The 20,401-nt window shown below is 34.8% G+C and overlaps 3 protein-coding genes across 4 annotated transcripts; 1 reads left to right on the top strand and 2 right to left on the bottom strand.

The window, feature by feature from the left end:
• Window positions 1-660: 660 nt before the first annotated feature.
• On the bottom strand, window positions 661-6,067 carry LOC142529780 (uncharacterized). 2 transcript variants are annotated; one of them, XM_075635414.1, is made up of 9 exons: window positions 5,753-6,067; window positions 5,521-5,577; window positions 3,483-3,680; window positions 2,453-2,678; window positions 2,141-2,308; window positions 1,923-2,054; window positions 1,382-1,463; window positions 1,019-1,132; window positions 661-936 (listed from the first exon to the last, which is right to left on the bottom strand). In XM_075635414.1, the coding sequence occupies exons 1-9, from the start codon at window positions 5,844-5,846 to the stop codon at window positions 763-765; spliced, it is 1,245 nt and encodes a 414-aa protein (XP_075491529.1). In that variant the 5' UTR covers window positions 5,847-6,067; the 3' UTR covers window positions 661-762. The 2 variants fall into 2 exon arrangements, with proteins under 2 accessions (XP_075491529.1, XP_075491530.1); XM_075635415.1 differs by having other exon boundaries at window positions 662-936; window positions 5,745-6,065.
• A 1,495-nt stretch (window positions 6,068-7,562) lies between these two features.
• LOC142528877 (hyperosmolality-gated Ca2+ permeable channel 4.1-like) lies at window positions 7,563-10,587 on the top strand. Its single transcript, XM_075634135.1, has one exon. The coding sequence runs from the start codon at window positions 7,777-7,779 to the stop codon at window positions 10,234-10,236; it is 2,460 nt and encodes an 819-aa protein (XP_075490250.1). The 5' UTR covers window positions 7,563-7,776; the 3' UTR covers window positions 10,237-10,587.
• Window positions 10,588-11,438: 851 nt separating this feature from the next.
• On the bottom strand, window positions 11,439-18,994 carry LOC142528583 (protein argonaute 4-like). Its single transcript, XM_075633627.1, has 23 exons — window positions 18,843-18,994; window positions 17,166-17,425; window positions 16,841-17,046; window positions 16,533-16,757; window positions 16,328-16,464; window positions 16,125-16,222; window positions 15,920-16,017; window positions 15,618-15,786; window positions 15,417-15,533; window positions 15,241-15,348; window positions 15,043-15,105; window positions 14,850-14,963; window positions 14,606-14,771; window positions 14,413-14,525; window positions 14,180-14,317; window positions 13,429-13,559; window positions 13,036-13,101; window positions 12,873-12,936; window positions 12,665-12,776; window positions 12,468-12,541; window positions 12,153-12,247; window positions 12,026-12,057; window positions 11,439-11,892 (listed from the first exon to the last, which is right to left on the bottom strand). The coding sequence occupies exons 2-23, from the start codon at window positions 17,397-17,399 to the stop codon at window positions 11,726-11,728; spliced, it is 2,727 nt and encodes a 908-aa protein (XP_075489742.1). The 5' UTR covers window positions 17,400-17,425; window positions 18,843-18,994; the 3' UTR covers window positions 11,439-11,725.
• Between the last annotated feature and the right edge of the window lie 1,407 nt (window positions 18,995-20,401).

The raw sequence follows: 20,401 nt of genomic DNA on the forward strand, positions 1-20,401 counted from the left end.
CGAAATCGAAAATAATAATCAAAATTTTATTAAACATCATTAGCAGATAAACTATAAATAATTGGAATATCATAGGTATTTACTTATCAATCTTAAATTCAGTTTAGACCAAATAATAGACTATTGCTTCGGGCCTAATTCGATATGAAACATCAAGAAGGTTGTCTCACTTCCACGACAAGTCATACAAAATAAAGCTTTTACAACCTAAATTACAGTCAAGCCGAATTCAACTCCAATATATTTTCTTCTATATTCGTGAATGTCTGGCAAATTTTTAGATTTTATTAACATAAATTACAAAAAAAAATTTGTTCAAACATACGACGTATGTGCTGATGCACTAGTATATAATTAAACACATTGATTATACAAACTTATTTATTCATGTATGCCTCCAAAACAGCACTACAATATTCTTTAAAGTGATTATTTAGATTATTTAAGCTTTATTATTTAATTAAATTATAGATTGTTTTAAAGTATCATTTCTTATTATCTTTTAGATTTAAGCTATAAGTCAGAGGTTAGGTTTTTTGAATGAACAAATCCCATTAACCAAACAAAATTTAAGCGTGCCTATTGTTTGAGCCGATTATTCGACTGAGCCCTCGTATGTTTCCCTGTTCATCGTCTTTACTTGTTTTTCATAATTCTAACACACCTTCTTACAATTCGATCAACTAATTCTTTCTCAATTACATTGTTTAAAACAAGCTAATGCATCAACTTTCATACAACACAATGAAGTCTGATTCAGTTCTAGTCTAGACAAATAACCGTATTCCTACGACTCTTGTCTGCAGAAATAGTTTGGACACATGCATCAGAATCCATCGAAGCGGAATCGTCGTGATCATATGAGACAGGAGGAATAGAATCTAGCCTTTTGTAGAAAGACTCGAGTCCTTCGACGGTAAACCAGTCTTTATTCATCTGCATCACAGTATCAAGAATTGAAATGGTTCCAAAACCTGGTGGGTGGACGTGAGGAAAAATAGTAAAATATGAAACTCACGAAATATGGGTAGCCATTGGATGCGCTGAAATTTTCAGGAGCACATTCTACGAACAAGCTTATGTAATAGAGAACAATGTATCCACATTCCTCGCCCTTCTTCTGCTGTGGTACCTAAAAATGAAGTCACATTAATTGACAGTAACAAACTGAGTTGGGGAAGATACAGCGAGGGCTCCTAGGTCGCCCAAAAAACTCAAGTTTTTTAGGGGCAAAAATCAAATTTTCAGCATGCATTCAGGAAGAAGAAAAAAGATTATAAGTTTATAACAACAATCAACCTTTATCCTGACAAAATTCTGTCCAAAATTTGATTGATTTCCATACAAAATATATGTGTGACAATGGACATGAAAAATGTACCTTAGGAATCAAGAGTGGCATTTTTTTAAGTTGTTCTCTAGTTTCCGTTCTTCCCTCTATTTTGTATATGTCTGAGAGGAGCCTGCAAAAGAAATAAAATGTTTTGAATAAGACACCCATTATAATTAAGTTATACACAGTAGGGAACATGGGCTGATTTATATTGCACTTTGTTATTAAAAAAATCCCAATCTATCCTAGCCCCTAGGCCGCTGAACTTAATGAGTTTTACATAAGTCTCACATATATTCTATGTAAGGCCCACAAATATTTTGACACATCCAGTAACTTATATTATACACATGCGACTAGTGTAACTATGCAACTCAAATGTTTTTAAACTATTAAAGCATCCAATAATTATGATCCGATCAATGTGTCTGGAGCATCGGAATAGGACAGAATGGGCAATTGTTGCACTTCAACAAGTATCATGCTCCAGGTCTATTTATATTGTACCAAGAAAAATATCAGGAAACAAATGTATTGACCGACTATTATTTAAAATGCCATCTTACAAAAATTTTAGGAAAAAAAATACCTTCTTATTAGAGGCTCGAGTCGCTTAGGACCTATTGCATGCAACGAATCCAATAATAGCAAGCACGGAGTGTCATTTTCTGAATCTATACTTTCACCCAAGTTGCAGAAGATCAGGAGACTCCAATGAGACCTACCAAAATGATATGCCAATACTAAAACACCGAAATAAATTGTAACTTTTGGTTATTTGTTGCATAAATTCAGAGAAGGACATACCAGAGTACGATTGGAACCAAAACATATTTCTTCGAGAATATACCCATTTCCTTTGTCCAATTCAGAACCATCGATCTATTTCTTTCATCAGCATACAAATTAAACCATAAAGGGTCGAAAAATGCAACCAACTTCACTTTTTCTTCAGAAAAATCATTCCATATATGCCTACATGTATATAGGCTTTCATGAGTAAACCATGAAAGTACCGCATAATGTTGCATTCTATCTTAGCCATATTTATATTATTATATAAAATTCAACATAACGAATTATTAGCCCTCTATAAACAGCGTTAATCAAATAATTTACATGAAATAGTGAAGGAATGTAGCAGAGTCCAACTTTGCCCGTTCAGTGGGTCCTGTATTGCAGCTGTCCCGAGCCCTCCTCGCTTGCCCACGAAAACGACTACGACTGGGAATAATTTCTTCAGAATCACTCGACTCATCTTTTTGCTTATTTTTCCTCTTCCGGCTCTTTAAAGATGCACGTGTACCCTTTAGTTCATTGGATATTCTTCCTGCAGAAACATCTCCTATTCCACAATTTTCGTCAGCAAATCAAATATTTGGTCGATATACAAACAGAATACAAGAGATTTCCTGTTTTAAAATTTAAATTAATAATTAGAGCTTACAATTCAATTTATTCACCAGAAAATTGCAAACAAATCCACTATTTCTGATTCATTTATCTTTAAAGCAATTGCAAATATTTTTATGGAGAAAAAAGAGCAATGATAATGGATTTGAACTATTACAAATCCATTAAATTTTATGGAAGCAATAGTTGAGGAATAAAGAACATTTCATCTCCAAAAACTCAACAGAATTGAAAATTTTGACAGATTGATCATGTCTGTCCACACATCCTTTGAAAAAGAAGCCTTATCAAGTACCTCCTTAATCAACTTGATGCTAATTAGTAACAAGTTTTTATCACACTAGATAATTTTATATCAATGAATAGAATCTTTTCAGTTATGGATTGACTCGAGGTACTTGGAACTTGAAATAATAATTTAAAGCAGAATCGGTTCCAAGCTAATCTGATCAATTCTAACAATATAGCAAATTTTCAAAACTGCTATAATCACAAATGTATCAGAACATAAAACTATGTCCACAATTGCTAATAAGAAAATGAGTTTCCGAAAACCATATACTTAGGAGCTTGAGCAGATGTCTCACAAGACTTTAGTAAAGATGCATTTAAAAAAACGATACGAAACAAAACAAAACACGATAATCACTGTATTTCAAAAAAGGAATAATTACTTCAGTGTATCAGAATATTTAATGGGTAAAACATATACAACATATAATATTATTGAATATACCAGTGTTAGGACTAAACGGCACTCCTCCCTTCCTTGCACCTTTTCCTTTCGATCTTGGACCTCGAGGGGATAATAACACCGGTAAACATCTATCGAGGAGATTTCTTTCTTCAGGTCCTGGGAGGCTTTCTAGCTCCTCATGGAAACATTCACTTGCCATAACTCGCACAAAATACTTCACTGTGTTGTAGTATCCATCTAACATCAAAATAAAAAAAATGTGATCCACTGCACCGTTTATAAAGCATAAAAAAATTTCAACATTTGTTCACATGTTATCAGGGAACTATGAGAACAAAGATTTTATATTGACAAGGACACATCATGCATTGGTTAAATTGCCAATACTTCAAAATGTGGAATTCGTATTTAAATGACTGACAACCATTCAATGAAAGGCACGTCACTTTAGATTTTGAACAACATTATATAAAATGATACGGTTTCCAGATTTTCTAATTGGGGTAAGCCTCTTTCATGCTTAAAATACCTAATTTGGCATATGTTCCACAATCCAAAGATCATTCACCTTCCATTTTTTATATATTAGAAAAACTCGTTAAACCAAAAAATGATGAAAGAAAATAATCACATTTTGCTCCTTAATCATTTTCTATACACCATGGGTGTGTTTGGTTGATATGATTAAATAAGGATAGATGAATAATCACATACTTATCTAATGTTTGGTTAAAATTTTAAGATATATTAATAATCATTTTGACCCGATTTAAGACCTAATTTTGTGATTAATTATTTGATTATTAATCTAACAAATTAAGTGGGATAAGTTATCAACACACCACAAATTACATTTTTATCATCTTATCTCTTATGAAAATAAATATTTATTAAATTCTAATTTATTGTATTTAATTATTACCGTAATATTTTCAAATATTTTTAATAAATATATTTAAATTAATTTTAATAAACATAAATTATAATTATAAATATTTTATTATCTATTTAATTATTTTAAGAATATTTATAATTATTTAAAAAAACAATAATATTATAATATCACTAAACTTTATTTAACATTAAAATTAATATTCAAAATATTACTACTATTTTAATTATTAGTTATAAATATTTAATTATCTATCAAATTATTTTAAAAATATTTATAATTATTTTAAGAAAAAACAATAATACTGTAATTATTACTAAAACTTTATTTAACATTAACATTCAAAATATTATTGCTATTTTAATTATTAAAGTAAATGCATATTTATAAATTTATTTCTAATAAATATATTTAAATTAATTTTAATAAATATAAATTATAATTATAAATATTTAATTATCTATCCAATTATTTTAAGAATATATATTTAATTAGCATTTGGAGCATTTTGATCATTACAATAAAATTTACAAAATTAATCCATCATTTTAAAATCATACCAAACACCATGTTACTATTAATCCATATATCTCATTTTTTAATCACTTTAATTATTAATCATTTATTTATCCTATCACACGTACCAAACGGAGCCTATCAGTATACCTAACATGAATCATCATAAAATCTCTACTTCTTCAAACTTATTATCAAGTTCCAAGTGGACTGTTCCAGCATAACTCAATGCTACCACATCACATGCATTCCTCAAGTCCAACTCCGCGTGGTCCTCAAATGCCATTTTGTATTACATGTTTTCAATCAGATTATTGCACAACCGTGACTTACTATGTAGAACAACTAAGAAATAGAGTGTTTGCAGCTCTGGATAAAATCTTGAAGAATGAAGCAAACAGAGCATAACTCACATTTTGCACAAGAAAACATCTTTTTTTAAATTAAAAAAAAAATGAAAACAGCAACTTGTTTGAGAAGGCATGACGATGACTTACCCAACAACACTAGATGCATGTGAAATAAAAATTTATACTGTCTTTTGCACTAGTAATTTCAATTTAATGGTATTATGACTGAAAAATAAAAGAGGCCTGAACTTACAAAGTTCCAATCGGACAAAAATAAGCAATAAATTAACCAAATATTCAAATCGCATTTGAGACAAACCATTGCTTTGATCTTGAATCTCGGTCGCCGCAAAACCCTTTGAAATCTCATCGGCCCCTGGTACCCAAGAACGCAAAAATTAACGATTGAACAGACCACATTTTGCTGTATTATAAACAACCCCTAGCTCAACGAAATGAAAAATTCCAGTATCCATATGAAATTACCAGTTCGATAAAACAAAATTCCAGATAAAAGAAACAGAGGGCAAAAGTAAAGAATACTTAATTGCCTGGAAACAAGGAGACTTGGCTACTAAAATCAACACGTCTCTCTCTCGCCGACCTTTTCTTCTGGTAATTTTTCGGGAAAGGGTGCAACTTCATCTTTTTACAGAGCAATTTTTTACACGGGTAAGTAATTCTTACAGTCGAACCAATTCCTACTCAGGCAAAAAAAAAATTTGATTCCCATGGATTCAAACGATAATACACAGGAACGACTGCAAATGGCGCATGCATATCGTAGCTTGCGTCGTCTTCCTTAAAAATAACGATAAAATTTTCAAGCAAATTGCCAAGTGAACTGGCAAATGCACTTAGGTTATTTGAAAGTTTTTCTAAGCTCAAAATATTTTCTAGAATAATAAAAAAAATTCTTTTTTAAAAAAAATACAATAATAAAATAATTCTAATTTTCACAAAAATATTATTTTGTTTTTTTCAAGCATATACTGATACACTTTTTTATTATATATTTTAATATTTGTTGTTTTGCTGTGTTTAGACATGTATTTTTAGGCAAAAATTTGTGTGAGACGGTCTCACGGATCGTATTTTGTGATACATATATCTTATTTGGTCATCCATGAAAAAATATTACTTTTTATGCTAAGAGTATTATTTTTTATTGTAAATATCGGTATGATTGATCCGTCTCACAGATAAAGATTTGCGAGACCGTCTCACAGATACCTAATCGTATTTTTATAGTTCGGTGAAGAGCAATTTTATACAAAAACTGGTGAAAGCTCCAATTTATACTTAACAAATAGTATAGATAATTTTTAAGCTTTAGAGAAATTTACTAAATATTTTTATAAAATAAATACAATTATATATATTAGTATCTTTTTCCAGGTAACATAATTATATAAACATGATAAACTTTTATTTTTTTATTAGATATTAATATAATATTTATTATTGATCTTAATGACATTTATTATAAAAGTAGGTCTCTTGTGAGACGGTCTCACTAATTTTTATCTATGAAACGGGTCAATCCTACCGATATTCACAATAAAAAATAATACTCTCAGCATAAAAAAAAGTAATATTTTTTTATGAATGACTAAAATAAGAGATATGTCTCACAAAATACGATCCGTGAGATCGTCTCACACAATTTTGCTTCGTTATAATATAAGTATCATTATTAGATGTGATAAAATTATGGATGCATGCAAAATCAATTATATGTTATATAGTATAGGGGAGTGTTTGGTTTGGGTGATAAGGTGGGTTTATTTTTTTTAACCCACCTTATCCCTCGTTTGGTACGCGTGATTATTTAACCAAGTCAATACCTCCTATGAATGATTAGGTTATATTAGGTGGGTTAAAATAATACCTCCTCACCCCCTATGATTATTTATCCAACTCTTAATCCTTCCTATTTTTCCAATTTTACCCTTCTCTTATATCCAAACTCACCATCACTTCCCAGCCACGACCGCCGCCACCGACCACCGACCGCCGCCGCCGGCCGACCGCTGCCGAATGCCGACCGATCGCCACCGGAAGCCGCTGAGAACCAGCCGACGCCGGACCACCGACCGTCGCCGCCGACCGATAACTTCCGACCGGCAGCCGTCGACGCCGTTGACTGCTGGCCGCACCAACGTTGCCAGAACGTCGTCGTCGCCGCCGGAATGGAAGAGGAAAAGACAATTTTGTCCTTTTATCAAAAAATTCAAAATTATCCTACACTTAAAAATCATACCAAACATAAAATCATATATTACATTCCTGCGATAATAATTTTCTTTTATCTTTTACATCGTATAAACTCAGCCTAGATGTATTAGTGTTGGTTAAACTTCAAATGTTAAATATGACGGGGGAAACGTTAAAAGGAGAGGGAGGGTCGTTGGCTCTCCAAAGTATAAACCCTTACCAAAGAGATGCAAATGCAACGATGGGAAAAATCAAAATTTCAGTTATTGAATACCGATCACCCGATTTCCATACACCAAATCCCTTTGCTGTTAAATTCGATTAATAAATTATAAATTTTTTTCCGGAAATCAATCACATGGATCCACATCTGTTTTCTCCCACAACCCTCTCCCCGCCGCCTTCTCCCGGTGATGGAGACGGAGCTTTCGACAACGCTTGGTACGGGAACATGCAATACTTGCTCAATATCTCGGCTGTTGGCGCCATCACCTGCCTGTTGATATTTGTCTTCGTCAAGCTGCGTGTCGATCACCGCCGCCTGCCGGGATCCACCGCCATAGTCTCCAAGCTTCTTGCTGTGTGGCACGCCACCAGCTTGGAGATTTCGCATCACTGTGGTGCTGATGCCGCCCAGTTTCTCCTAATTGAAGGGGGCAGCTTCGGTATTCTCCTCTTTCTCGCAGCACTTGCTGTCGTGGTTATGCTGCCCGTGAATATTTGTTTGGGTAGAGCTCCTATTTCTGATGAATTTTCGAAGACTACGATAAATCATATTGTCAAAGGTTCTAATTTGCTTTGGTTGCATTTCATTTTTGTCGTTTTCCTTGTTTTTTTGGTGCATTATGGTATTAATGCGATTGAAAGTAGGTTGAGGATAACCAGGTTTAGAGATGGGAATGGAAATCCAAATGATCCTAGCTCACATTCAAGTGCAATTTTTACGATCATGGTTCATGGGGTTCCAAAAACTCTAGGTTTTAATGACACTCCATTACTGGAGTATTTTCAGCATAAGTACCCTGGGAAGATTTATAAATTGGTTGTTCCAATGGATTTATGTGCTTTGGATGATTTAGCTACAGATTTAACGAGGGTGAGGGAGAAAATATCCAAGTTGGTTGTAACAATTGAGGCCAAGGGCTTGACAAATGAGAGTGATTATGTTGACGATGGAAGGGATAAAAGGAGTTTTCTGGAGAGGTTTCAGTTGCTTTTGAGGAGAGCAAAGGATTTGTGGTACAAGGTGGTTGATGATTTGGGTTTTTCAGATGAGGATAGGTTAAGGAAGTTGCAAGAGTCAAGAGCTCAAATGGAGATGGAACTGGCAGTGTATAAAGAGGGACGAGCAAGGGGTGCTGGAGTTGCATTTGTGGTATTCAAAGATGTTTACACTGCTAATAAGGTGGTGCAGGATTTTCGGACCGAAAAGAGGAGGCGCTTTGGGAGGTTCTTCTCATTGACAGAGTTGCAACTCCAAAGGAATAAATGGAAAGTGGAGAGAGCACCATTGGCAAGTGACATATACTGGAACCATTTGGGATCCTCAAAATTTTCTCTAAAACTGCGGAGAGTGATTGTAAATACTTTCCTGCTGTTGCTGCTTTTGTTTTTCAGTTCTCCACTCGCCATAATTAGTGCCATAAAGAGTGCAGCTAGAATTATTAATGCAGAAGCAATAGATAATGCTCAGCTGTGGTTGACATGGTTGCAGAGCTCGAGCTGGGTGATAGCCATACTTTTTCAGTTTCTGCCCAATCTTATTATTTTTGTGAGTATGTATCTGGTGATTCCATCTGCTCTTTCATACCTTTCAAAGTTTGAACGTCATCTTACTGTGTCTAGCGAGCAAAGGGCTGCATTGTTAAAGATGGTGTGCTTTTTTCTGGTGAACCTCATTCTCTTGAGGGCTTTGGTTGAGTCATCTTTAGAAAGTGCTATTTTAAAAATGAGCAGGTGTTATTTGGATGGAGAAGATTGCAAACGGATTGAACAATATCTGAGTTCTTCGTTCTTGTCGAAATCATGCCTCTCCTGTCTTGCATTTCTCATTACAAGCACTTTCTTGGGTATATCTTTTGACCTACTGTCTCCAATACCGTGGATTAAAAATAATCTTCGGAAGTTTCGAAAGAATGACATGCTACAGCTGGTACCCGAGAGAGTAGAAGATTATCCCTTGCAACAAGACATAGACCTGCAGAGACCCCTTCTAGGTGAACGAATATCCGAGGTCGTGGTTGGTGAAAACACAGTCTCAGATGGTTCCTCTTCAACGACGACACATTTTTCTGGCCATGATCTGTCCGAGTACCCTCCAGTCAGGAGTCAGACATCTCCAGTTCCCAAACAAGCATTTGATTTCGCACAATACTACGCCTTTAATCTCTCAATCTTCGCCCTGACCCTCATTTATTCGTCATTCTCCCCCCTCGCAGTTCCAGTTGGTGCAGTTTATTTTGGATATAGATACGTAGTCGACAAATACAACTTCCTATTTTTGTACAGAGTTCGAGGCTTTCCTGCTGGAAACGATGGAAGGTTGATGTATACTGTACTCTATATCATGAGGTTTTGTGTCGACTTGTTCCTTCTGTCAATGCTATTGTTCTTTTCAGTTCGTGGAGACTCCACAAAGCTTCAGGCCATATTCACGCTCGGATTATTGATAATGTACAAGCTTTTGCCTTATGATCACGATGTGTTTCAACCTGCTGTATTGCAAGATATACAGAGTGTTGACAATGTAATACATGGATCCCTAGATTATGAGGTGTTTTCACGGCCCACTTTCGAATGGGATACTTGTAATGTATGATAATACTCTTCAGGAAAAGTTTGTGTTAGTTAAAAGTACTTGTGTTCTTGTGTTGCTCCAACATGTGGATTTGAATCAAAGTAGTGCTAGCACTTTTGAGGGTCTATGGGGCATGTGTATGGCCATATCTTTAGCTATGGCATGGGGCCTGAGAAACTTGGTGCGATGTTTGTGCTGCCAAAAAAGGGTTATATGATGTGTGGAAAAAGGCTTCTAGTTAACATCATGATTAAAAAAATGTATTTGATCGAGGAGCCCATATCACCTGGCAGATTGGTTAGGGAAAATAAAACGCCTCCAGCAAGTGAAAGGAGTTGATGCACTCATTGTAACGTAACGTGGCCAATCTAAATGCGGAAAATATTCAGTTATCAAAAATTTCATTAATTTTTTTACGAAAATTGTATTTTTGGGATATGGCATTTACTTTTATTTTTTAAAAATAATGTGTAGCGCTAACTTTCAGACATTTTATAGCATTTTTTATCATATATATTCTTCACCGTTGCTCTGATTTGTAATGGAAGTTCACAGCGTTAAACCTTGGAAACATATTTCGCTTTACCAGTAATTTAAGTTAGTATATTGAATCCAACATTCGGTCCTGCGGTGAAAATTAGAACCGGCCAATAGCCAAAGCACAGAAAATCCAAACGACCACATACCCAAAAAAAAAAAAAACTAAAATTAACGAACTTCTAAAATCCCGTGTTTATAAAAATCAGATCTAAAAACCAAAGCCCTTGGGACAAATAAACTTACATAATTTTTTAAAACACGGAATTTGAAATAACGTTAATTTTAAATAAGAGTTTTGTGTTTTTTGCTATTTCACAAAGATCGTAAAAGCAATTTACCCGATTGGAATTATCGCCACCTAGAAGATTCAAATCCACCGAACACCTTACCTGAGAAAACACATATTCCACTTCAAGGACCTGCATATGTTTAGAATGTGGACACAATCAAAACATTTTCTAGTTTTTGGAAAGTGGTTTTATGGTTTAAAAAATAAAGAAAGAATAATATTTTAGTCTTGTACATTGTTATGAATTCTCTTTGTTATTTAACTTGTGTCAAAATTGAACTTTAATTATGCATCTTTTTTTTTTGGTTAATTTTTTGTCTTCCGTTAATGTCACACATTAACATTATCATTTTATGATGTCATATAAGCACGATTACGAAATAATACAAAAATCAGAAAAAACAAAATTACAAGACTTAGATGACTTTTGACAAGTCGGAGATAAAAATAGAGATCATCCCCAGAACACAGTAATATTAGGTAACATACAAGGGAAAACGCATAACTAGTTGCTTGTTTTGAACAAAAGAAGGAACAGGACATACATAAACCAGACTATCAGTTAGCAACTGCGTGGCACAGCAAACCATACCATTAACCTGAGTCGAGCGAGAAACTACATGATAAACTTGGTCCAAAGATACTGCTATGATTGTTACCAAGTGTCCACAGAGAATGACTTCATACAAAAAACATTGAGTTGCGAACGTTCTCTTGTAGCTTAGGCATAGGTGGAACAGCTGGAGCAGAACCACCATTGTGACTAGAAGATGTCTCTGACATTTCTTCAAACTTCATCCATGTCCCCAGCTGAGAGGCTGCCAAGTGCGCATAGCATATGGGGGCAACTACAGAAGAGTAGAAGAAAGAATTTATCTGAGAATATGGAAGCTTAGAAAATATGATAAATTGGTATGACAAAGAATGAATGAAGGTTAAAGGGAAAAAACAAGAGGAATATATTAAGTATTGAGTAGTTACCAACAGATATAGCAGTTGTGCTACGCTGGTACCTGGAGTACAGATGATTAAAAAAAAATTAGAAAACATACTGGACACTAGCAGTTTTGAGGAGTCAACAATTTTTTGTCAAGGACAGTTTACTTACACGTAGGACAAGGAGTGAACAAGTTCCTGCAAATCATCGGCGGAGAAACCAACCTGATCTAATAGAACATGATAGTGGGTTGGTCTAGTCGTACCCTGCAAGTATTCACTCGAATAAATAAGTACATTCTGATGAACCCAACTCCATGGGAAACTGAAAGCACAAGTGAATCCATTTCCAAATCTTGTCCAAATACTTATTTAGGCCACACATGATTAAGATCATTTTATTATACCAATTCCAGTCATGAAACAACTTTAGGAATTAAACAACGTATGGCTTGGAGAAAGATAGTAGAGAACTGAAAATGCTTACGATCATTCCAGCATGTGCGCACAAGTAAAAATCATAGTTCTTGGGATGACAAATTGTGTTATCAATCACCGTCCCTGCATATTCAGGACAATGAAAAGATCAGGCCAATTCAAATCTTCCACCACTTCCTTTATGCCGTTAATTCAGGAATTTGCATCCCCTAAACAACAGAAACCTCAAGGCAAAAAATGAACTACCAGGCTGAACATTCTCTGGAGAATTTGGCTGGAAAAACTTAGTGTGATGATTTTTCTGTGCAACAATTACCACAAATTTGGGAGACCATTTCTCGTCAAGAAACTTGCATGCCTGCAGAAAAAGGAAGATTTCCGCACCTGATTATTTTCTTAAACAGAAAATCAAAAGAACAAAATGTTTATTTGGCCATTGTAATGGAACAGAAACCTCAATAATTTGGTTCAGCTCGATGTTTAGGACTTGATTGAACTGTGATTCACTTACACCATCTCTGTAAATTTTGCACAAATTAAGCCAGTTTGATTCATTATTTAATATTTTCAGGTCGATTTGTATCTGTTCGCCAAGAAGAAAAGACTTGAAGCATTACCTGAATATGATAATTTGGTCAGGCTTCCTTTTCCCAGAGCTGATGTAGTAATCCACCAGAAGCTCTCTGGAATTGAAGAAAACCACAACTAAAGTTACAGATTTTAGTTATCTATGTTCAAAATTCTCATTCTTTCAGATTGCCGTAATCAGTATACAAAAAGGTGACATGGCCTTGACTCTTTTGCAAAATGTAATGCGAAATCATCAAATCACAATGAATTGACAGTTTTTTTACAACTGCTTAGAAGTGAGGCACAACTAGCAATCAGTCGACAAAAAATTTTGGGAAGAGGGAAGAACTGTGAGGGATGTGTAGGGAAATAAAATTTTCAAGGTCCCAGTCTAAGGAAAAGGTCTGGTTTTTCATATTCGGATAGATCATAAGCCTCACCTAATTATGCCTTCATCTTCAGTGTCTGACACACGCTTGAATAGGGAATCTATCATTTCAACTTTTCGAGATTGAGTGCGGACACATGCTCTATAACGAGAAAATGAAGGCCATTGCCTCGAGCTAACAACCTAAAGAATTCTTGGAAACAAAGTCAGCATTGGAAGTCAATATCATTGAAGGAAAATACAAGGTCTGTCACTGTCTGGTTTCACTTTTGCCTTTTTCAGACATTTGTTTAGGGAAAATAAATAATCGAAATCGCTGTGTTCATAGAAGCAGATACAATTTACTGTAGAGACTAGATCATGCTACTAGTATTTGATGTCAAATGAATCATTATATGAGTGATGCTGTAATAGCAAATGCTCACTGGTATTTTAATAGTGTGTAACGTTGAAAATATTAAAAATACATTATATAGAGTGAAAATATAAAATTATAATAAAGTATTGCTGGGATGGAGTGAAATTTTGAACTAAAAGTTATAATTATCAATTATCATAGGATACGTGAAAATGAGTTTTTAGAAATGAAAAATAATATTGAAATACTAGTGTTTGTTTTTGTTTTTGTTGTTTCGAGGAAAATTCTTTTCAAAAATGAAAACAAACATGGTCATAGTTCTTGCTTGGTTTTGCAAGGGCATCGAGGAAAATAATTTTGTATCCAGAAATATTCACAAGTTCAAAGACTAAAACAGAAAAAGTGAGAAATTGAGGTATGTAAAATGAATCAAAGAGTACTTAACCGCAGCAATAGATGGGATATCAGACTGGCCAGGTGAGCCATGTGATACATCCATGCCCAGAATCAGAGTGGGAATTTTAGATACCATTGGAAGAGATGATGATATCTCACCAGCCAAACTAGTGTTCAAACCACCGAGCTGCCAAAAAGTAATTGAGTCAAGAAGATAAAATCTAAGAAAGCTTATAAAGTGAAACTTAAGATCATGATCACATAATAATTTGGAACGTCAACCTTAGCATTTATCTTTAGCAATAGATTTGTTAGATACTGGTCATTTACTCGCATGGGGCAGAGACACTGAGTAACAATTCCAAATTCTGACAAATTTTTCCGTTTCCATGGGCCTTAAAAATTTAAGAATGTGTCAGAATAGTCTAAGACATATAATTTAAGATAAAGTTTACAGAAAATTATCCAAACACACCATAGATATCGCAGTTTTTCCGCTCTGGAAGCAAGCAGAGAAGGAACTTCGGTTGGCCAGGAAGCTTTGACTGCACCTCTTCCAACATTTTCTCCACCCTGACAAGGGGTGGAGCACGTCGGAACTGTGAATTTTCTTCAAAAACATCAAACGGAGCTTCCACTTTCTGCATGAAAATTAAAAGAATTAACAAATAATTTGTTGCAGAGACTATTGTGTTCAAAAGGATGTGAATAGAACTCACAATTCCTTTCATTTCGCCAATTCTGGTCATATCTCTGATCAGGCCGCGTACGTCACAGCGCGCTGAGAAGTTCACAACAGCCCAGCGTTCTATCTTACTCGCATCAATAAATTTCTGTTCAAACATATGGACACTCTTTAAGGAACAGTGATATGAAAAGAACATTCACCGTCCTTAAAAAGACGTGGTAGACCTTATTATTAAAATTCCACTTTCCATTGCGAGTAAACAACTCTTCTCCATTACCGACTTTCAGCTGCAACCACATGTAAACATGGTTAGTACCAGCATTTTTTATATCAAGCATAGCAAACCTATGTCCCAATCAACAGATGTTTATTTCAGTAATCAAACTGGATATCGGTAATATCCATATACTTAAACGTACAACCTTGGGAGGTGGAAGAATACGCCCTTCAACCTGAGTAAAACCACTTGAAATTGAAACACCGCTGGAACGAAGCATCGGTTCTGAATCATAATTGTTGGTCTTCAAAGCCTGCCACAACAAAAACGCAGCTGAGCATTCATGACATCTTAGAGATTTTTGAAAGGGAAGAAACTTACATTACTCAGAACCGACATCCTCTCTTGCGGCTTCTGCCGTGATTTTTCCACGAGAGAAGCTCTTTGAAAGGAGGTCAGGGCTTTTGTGTAACGTTGCAATGACACTAAGGAACAAAGCTAACACAAAAAACAGAGTAGGTCAAGAATGAATTGTTACAAAATGGTTTTTCCCAATAATTGATGGATGATTGATAGCTGCACCTCAACTGGGATGTATGTCGGGCGTTTTGGCTTTCCGACATTAATGCAAGGCAAATCAGCAGAATAACGCAAATCAATGTTCCTGTGGTTAACAAAGTAGTCATAGACGGTCACATCTGTTGTCTCTGGTTCACCATCTTTATCCCTGGCTTTTGACTTCAACGTGAACCTAGAAGATTTTAGATAGTAAATGCATTAAATTCATGTGCAGGATGCAAAAATCGAGGAAGGAAACTTCGATAGACAGGAACCGGATAGTTCCAAAAATATGGTGAATAATTTAGAAGAATGGGGAAGCTTACGTTTGCTCCCTGCAAGGCTTCTCACTCAAACCAGTGATTTTGTACTCTTGGTTAGTGGGAACCGTCTTCACCCTCAAATTCTTAAGTGTACGTTTCGCCTAGTTTTTTTGGATCATGGAAAAGTTATGTAATAAAATCAATTGCTTGACTTCAATAAAGTTGATATCAGTCCAAATGTAAAATCTATAATAAAGGTTGTCCTTACCTTCGTCCAGTCAAGGGAGAAAGGATCTTTCGCATTTTGGTTTTCAATGAGAAAATCCACCAGAGGCCCAGGTTGGATGATCATAGTCGTAGACACATCTGAAGGTACAGAAACAACGACCAGCCATGGGTTACAATTAATTACGGAAAATTTGAAATCAATGGCATTTCCTTTCAGAACGGTGAGGCAGTCACAGCTAGTACCTATGTTCAAAGATAAGCCACTCTGGGTGGTCCGGAAGCTTGAATGAAATCCTCGACAACCAAGAACACCACCTCCCACAGGAGCAAAGTTACTAGGATCATTGTGAAAAAAAGATTGACGAACCAACAGGCAACCCCTGACAACAAGCACACAGTAAGGTAAATAATATATTCAATTTGATTCGTATAACCATTCAAGACTTACTGCCTTGCTGCATGTTGTCTCAAAACAATATCCAAAACCCGCAAGGCTTCTTGTGAATTTTCAGATTCTTGGCCACGTAAAGCATTCCCTATGGCCTGCATAGGAATTTTGGCTGCAAAACTAATCTCCACTTTAAAGGTTTTCGAATGGTACGGCCGCCTGATCCTCTTCCTGTCACATTCGTTGGGGCTTTCATGCCCTCCAGGGCTGGCATTTCCGTTGTTCCTGGGTGCAAGCAACCGACAGACATAAAGAGACATGATAAAATACAGAAGGAAACTATATACAAAACAAGATATTACACATACCGACTTGGCGTCACATCATCAAGCACAACAGTAAACTCGAGCTTGTTCCTCGGAAGTGGACCAACAGTGAAGAGACTCTTCTCTCCATCATAAGCAAACACCTTACCAGCCAACTCTGAATCATATGTCTCCTGAACTCGGTCAAGTAGCTTCCGACCAACACCTTTACCATCAACAGGACGTCCATCCTCATAGAAAAGAGCAACCTACACATTGAAAATGAGACATGAGGGTTGGCATGTTATAAGTGAGACCTCGTCAGCACTCAAGCAGAGAGAAGAAATAAATTGAAACTGGAAAGACAAAGAAATAGCAGTAGACATACACTGTAGTGAAAGAAGTAGCCATCAATGCTTTTGACATTCACTTTGAAGTGGTTGGTCAGAATAGGAACTTTATTTCCTCTGCTTCCCCGGCTAGGTCTGGCCATTGGATGACGTATAACCTTGTTCAACGCTGGTCCCGGTTCAGCAATGAATGGAGTGACATTTGCAGGAATAGGAGGAGGTGGTGGTAGAGATTCTGTAGTTCCATTTCCATCTTGTTCAGTGGGATCCATTACCAGATAATAGGTTTGTCAACATACTAGACACCAGGAAAAAAAGAAGTATGAGATATAAGTTACACTTAAACAAAACAAATCCATGTAGTTCTCCAGAAATTACTATTTAGAGAAGCGAAGAGTAGATGACTGCATCAATCATTTAACAAAAAATAAGATGCGTTGACGAAAGGAGCCAGCAAAAACTGTCAGTAACTAGTGTACTAGAGTAAGAGTCCTTCCACTCTTCACATAGAATCACCAAGCAGGTAAACAATTTGCAGGCATTGAAACCCTAGAAAGTGGAGACACTCTAATAGATAATCAATAAAAACAATCGGACTAATATTAAAACCATGTCTGCACAAAAAAACATGCAAGGTTATCTTACACATGTCATTGGAAGAAAGAACATATAAGCCCATCAAACAGGAAATGCAAAAGGGCATTAATAAGACAGCTCCTTATTCATGGGGCACATATCTAGAACAAAGAGGACAGATAAAAACCAATAGCCATATAATAAGATGAATACATAAAAAACATCACAATTTGATAATCTAAAACAGTGTCTAAAGTTTCAGAACAGACTACTCGGAAACAAATCTACTTAGCACAGCAAAGTTCTGAGAGCATCTTTCCCATAAAACATCATGCTAGAGTAAGGAAGAACAAGAAGAATCACATGTATTTATATGTAAATTCCCCAAAATAAATGAAAGAGCCGCAATAAGAAATAAGTTTTAACAGATCACAAACTACATCTGACTGGTGAGTAAACTTAAAAAATCGAATGTAAAATGGAACACGCATTTTCTAGCTCTGCACATGCAGACATGCTACATGAGGTCGTCGCATGCCAAAACAAGACAAAATAACAGATAGATATATTTCTTCCAGACAAAAAACTAGTAACAGTTTTTTTTTTCAATACTCGAATATACCAAAGGAGAAAACATGAAGCTACTCAGAAGCCAAGAAACAAGAACAAAAATGAGACAAAAAAAAGAGGAAGTTGAAAATAAATCTTAGGAAATGAAGTTAAACGAGCAAAAAAAAACACCAAAGACCAAGCAAGCTCAATATGAAACCCTATGCAAAAATATGTGCCTAAACGTCACACATCGAGCCAAAAAACAGTCATGCAAGCAACAAAAAGCAAAGAAATAAAAAATAAAAAAGCAGCCCACTTGTTTGTAAATTTGAACAACGGGTCAAAATTAATCAAACGAAATCACGAAATATAACACCAATACACCGAGATCTCTACATAAAACGAAGAAACAACGCAAACCCATCACTCATTTGCAGTGAAACACAAAAATACGAAAAAACCCAAATGTGACTCCACAAAACATCCTTAAACTACCTCGAGATTCAAGGTGGAATAAGCACGGTAAATAACAACATAAAAGAGCATAATCGAGTGAGAAAACCCTAAAAATGGAACCGCTTCAACACCTTGCTTACGAAAGCTAAGCGTTGCAGGAGAGAAGAGAGAAGCAGTTCAAGAGTGGACACTGCGGTACCACTCAGCTTTTGGGTGATATAAACGATGTCCTCCTCGCCGCCACACGTCCTAGCCACACGTCCTACTCGTACGTGTGCACGGTCATTGGAGGATTTTATTGTCTTTTTGTGTAGAAATTCCATATTACATTTCGTTTAATGTTATCCACTTTTTCAGACAATTTCGATTTAATTTACTATATTCGATCTTATTTTTCGATTTATTTACCAGTTAAACTATGTATTATATATGGAGAGAGTAAATTGAATTGCACCTAAAATCACCGATCAATACAAACAAATCAAAATAATTTGAAATTTTGGATTCGAAATTTGAAATAACATTTATTTTAGATTTATGGATAATTAAGTTAATTTTGCGAGAACTTTATTTGAAATCTATGTTTGTATTGATATTAATATATTAATGTTAATTTCGAACTATTTCTAGCATAATTGCATAATTGTGGGTTTCTTGTGAGACGGTGAATCATATTGCTATTCATAATAAAAAGTAATACTTTCATGGATGACCCAAATAAGATATTTGTTTAAAAAAATACGAGGTGTATACTATTGTAAAATCCGAAAGTCTAAAATTGGTTTCGATACCCGGGGTATATAAAATATATAAATATCATAAATCAAATTAAAATTGAACTTTTAGATATAACTTTAAGTTTATTATCTTTATGACACCATACCCAAAAATACTCTAATATCCATTTATCTATGGCATTTAGAAATTAAATAAAATAAGAAAAAGAAAAAATGATGTAATGATGAATCACACATCTAAACAAGTATTTTTTAATGTGAAATGATAAATTAATTAATCACAATACAATTATTTTGAGATAGTATTTGTAAATATTTTTAAAAAATAATTATAAACTCATCATTTAAGTTACAAAAAAACGAGTTAGTACAAAATAATTATATATATATTATAAAAAATAATATATATATATATATATATATATATTGTTGGATCTTGGTTTTCTCGTACCCAAAAACAGCGGAAGTTTAAAAAATTTTAGATCTTGATATTCAAGATATTTTTGAGCACGCAGTATTGTTTTAATAAATAAACATTCATAGTATGTTAAAGAACTATACCTTTGGTGAATAATTTCACTTGACACCAACTACTCCGGTATTAGCGGACGTAGCTCTTGTTGTAAATCCCTACGAACGTTATTCGATCTACTTCTTTAATCTTCGAATCAGGTCCACGACCGGATTACTTGTTCCTCTTCTAACTTACACTAGAAAGTATAGAAAATGTTTTTGCGTAGAGATATAACACCAAGAAAAATCGACCCAATAATTCTCAATTAAGGTGACCGAAACTTCTTTGATGAGAGAACCAAAATTCTCGAGCGCAGCAATTCTCGTTTTTTCAAAAACCAAACCCACCGAATGCATGTTATATCTCTAAGAATTAGAAAAACTCTTATTTTAATACTAATCATTCATTTTACTTAATTAATTGAATTTCAATTAATTAA

This window comes from Primulina tabacum, chromosome 16 (genome assembly GCF_025594145.1).
Source record: "Primulina tabacum isolate GXHZ01 chromosome 16, ASM2559414v2, whole genome shotgun sequence".
NCBI lineage: Eukaryota > Viridiplantae > Streptophyta > Magnoliopsida > Lamiales > Gesneriaceae > Primulina > Primulina tabacum.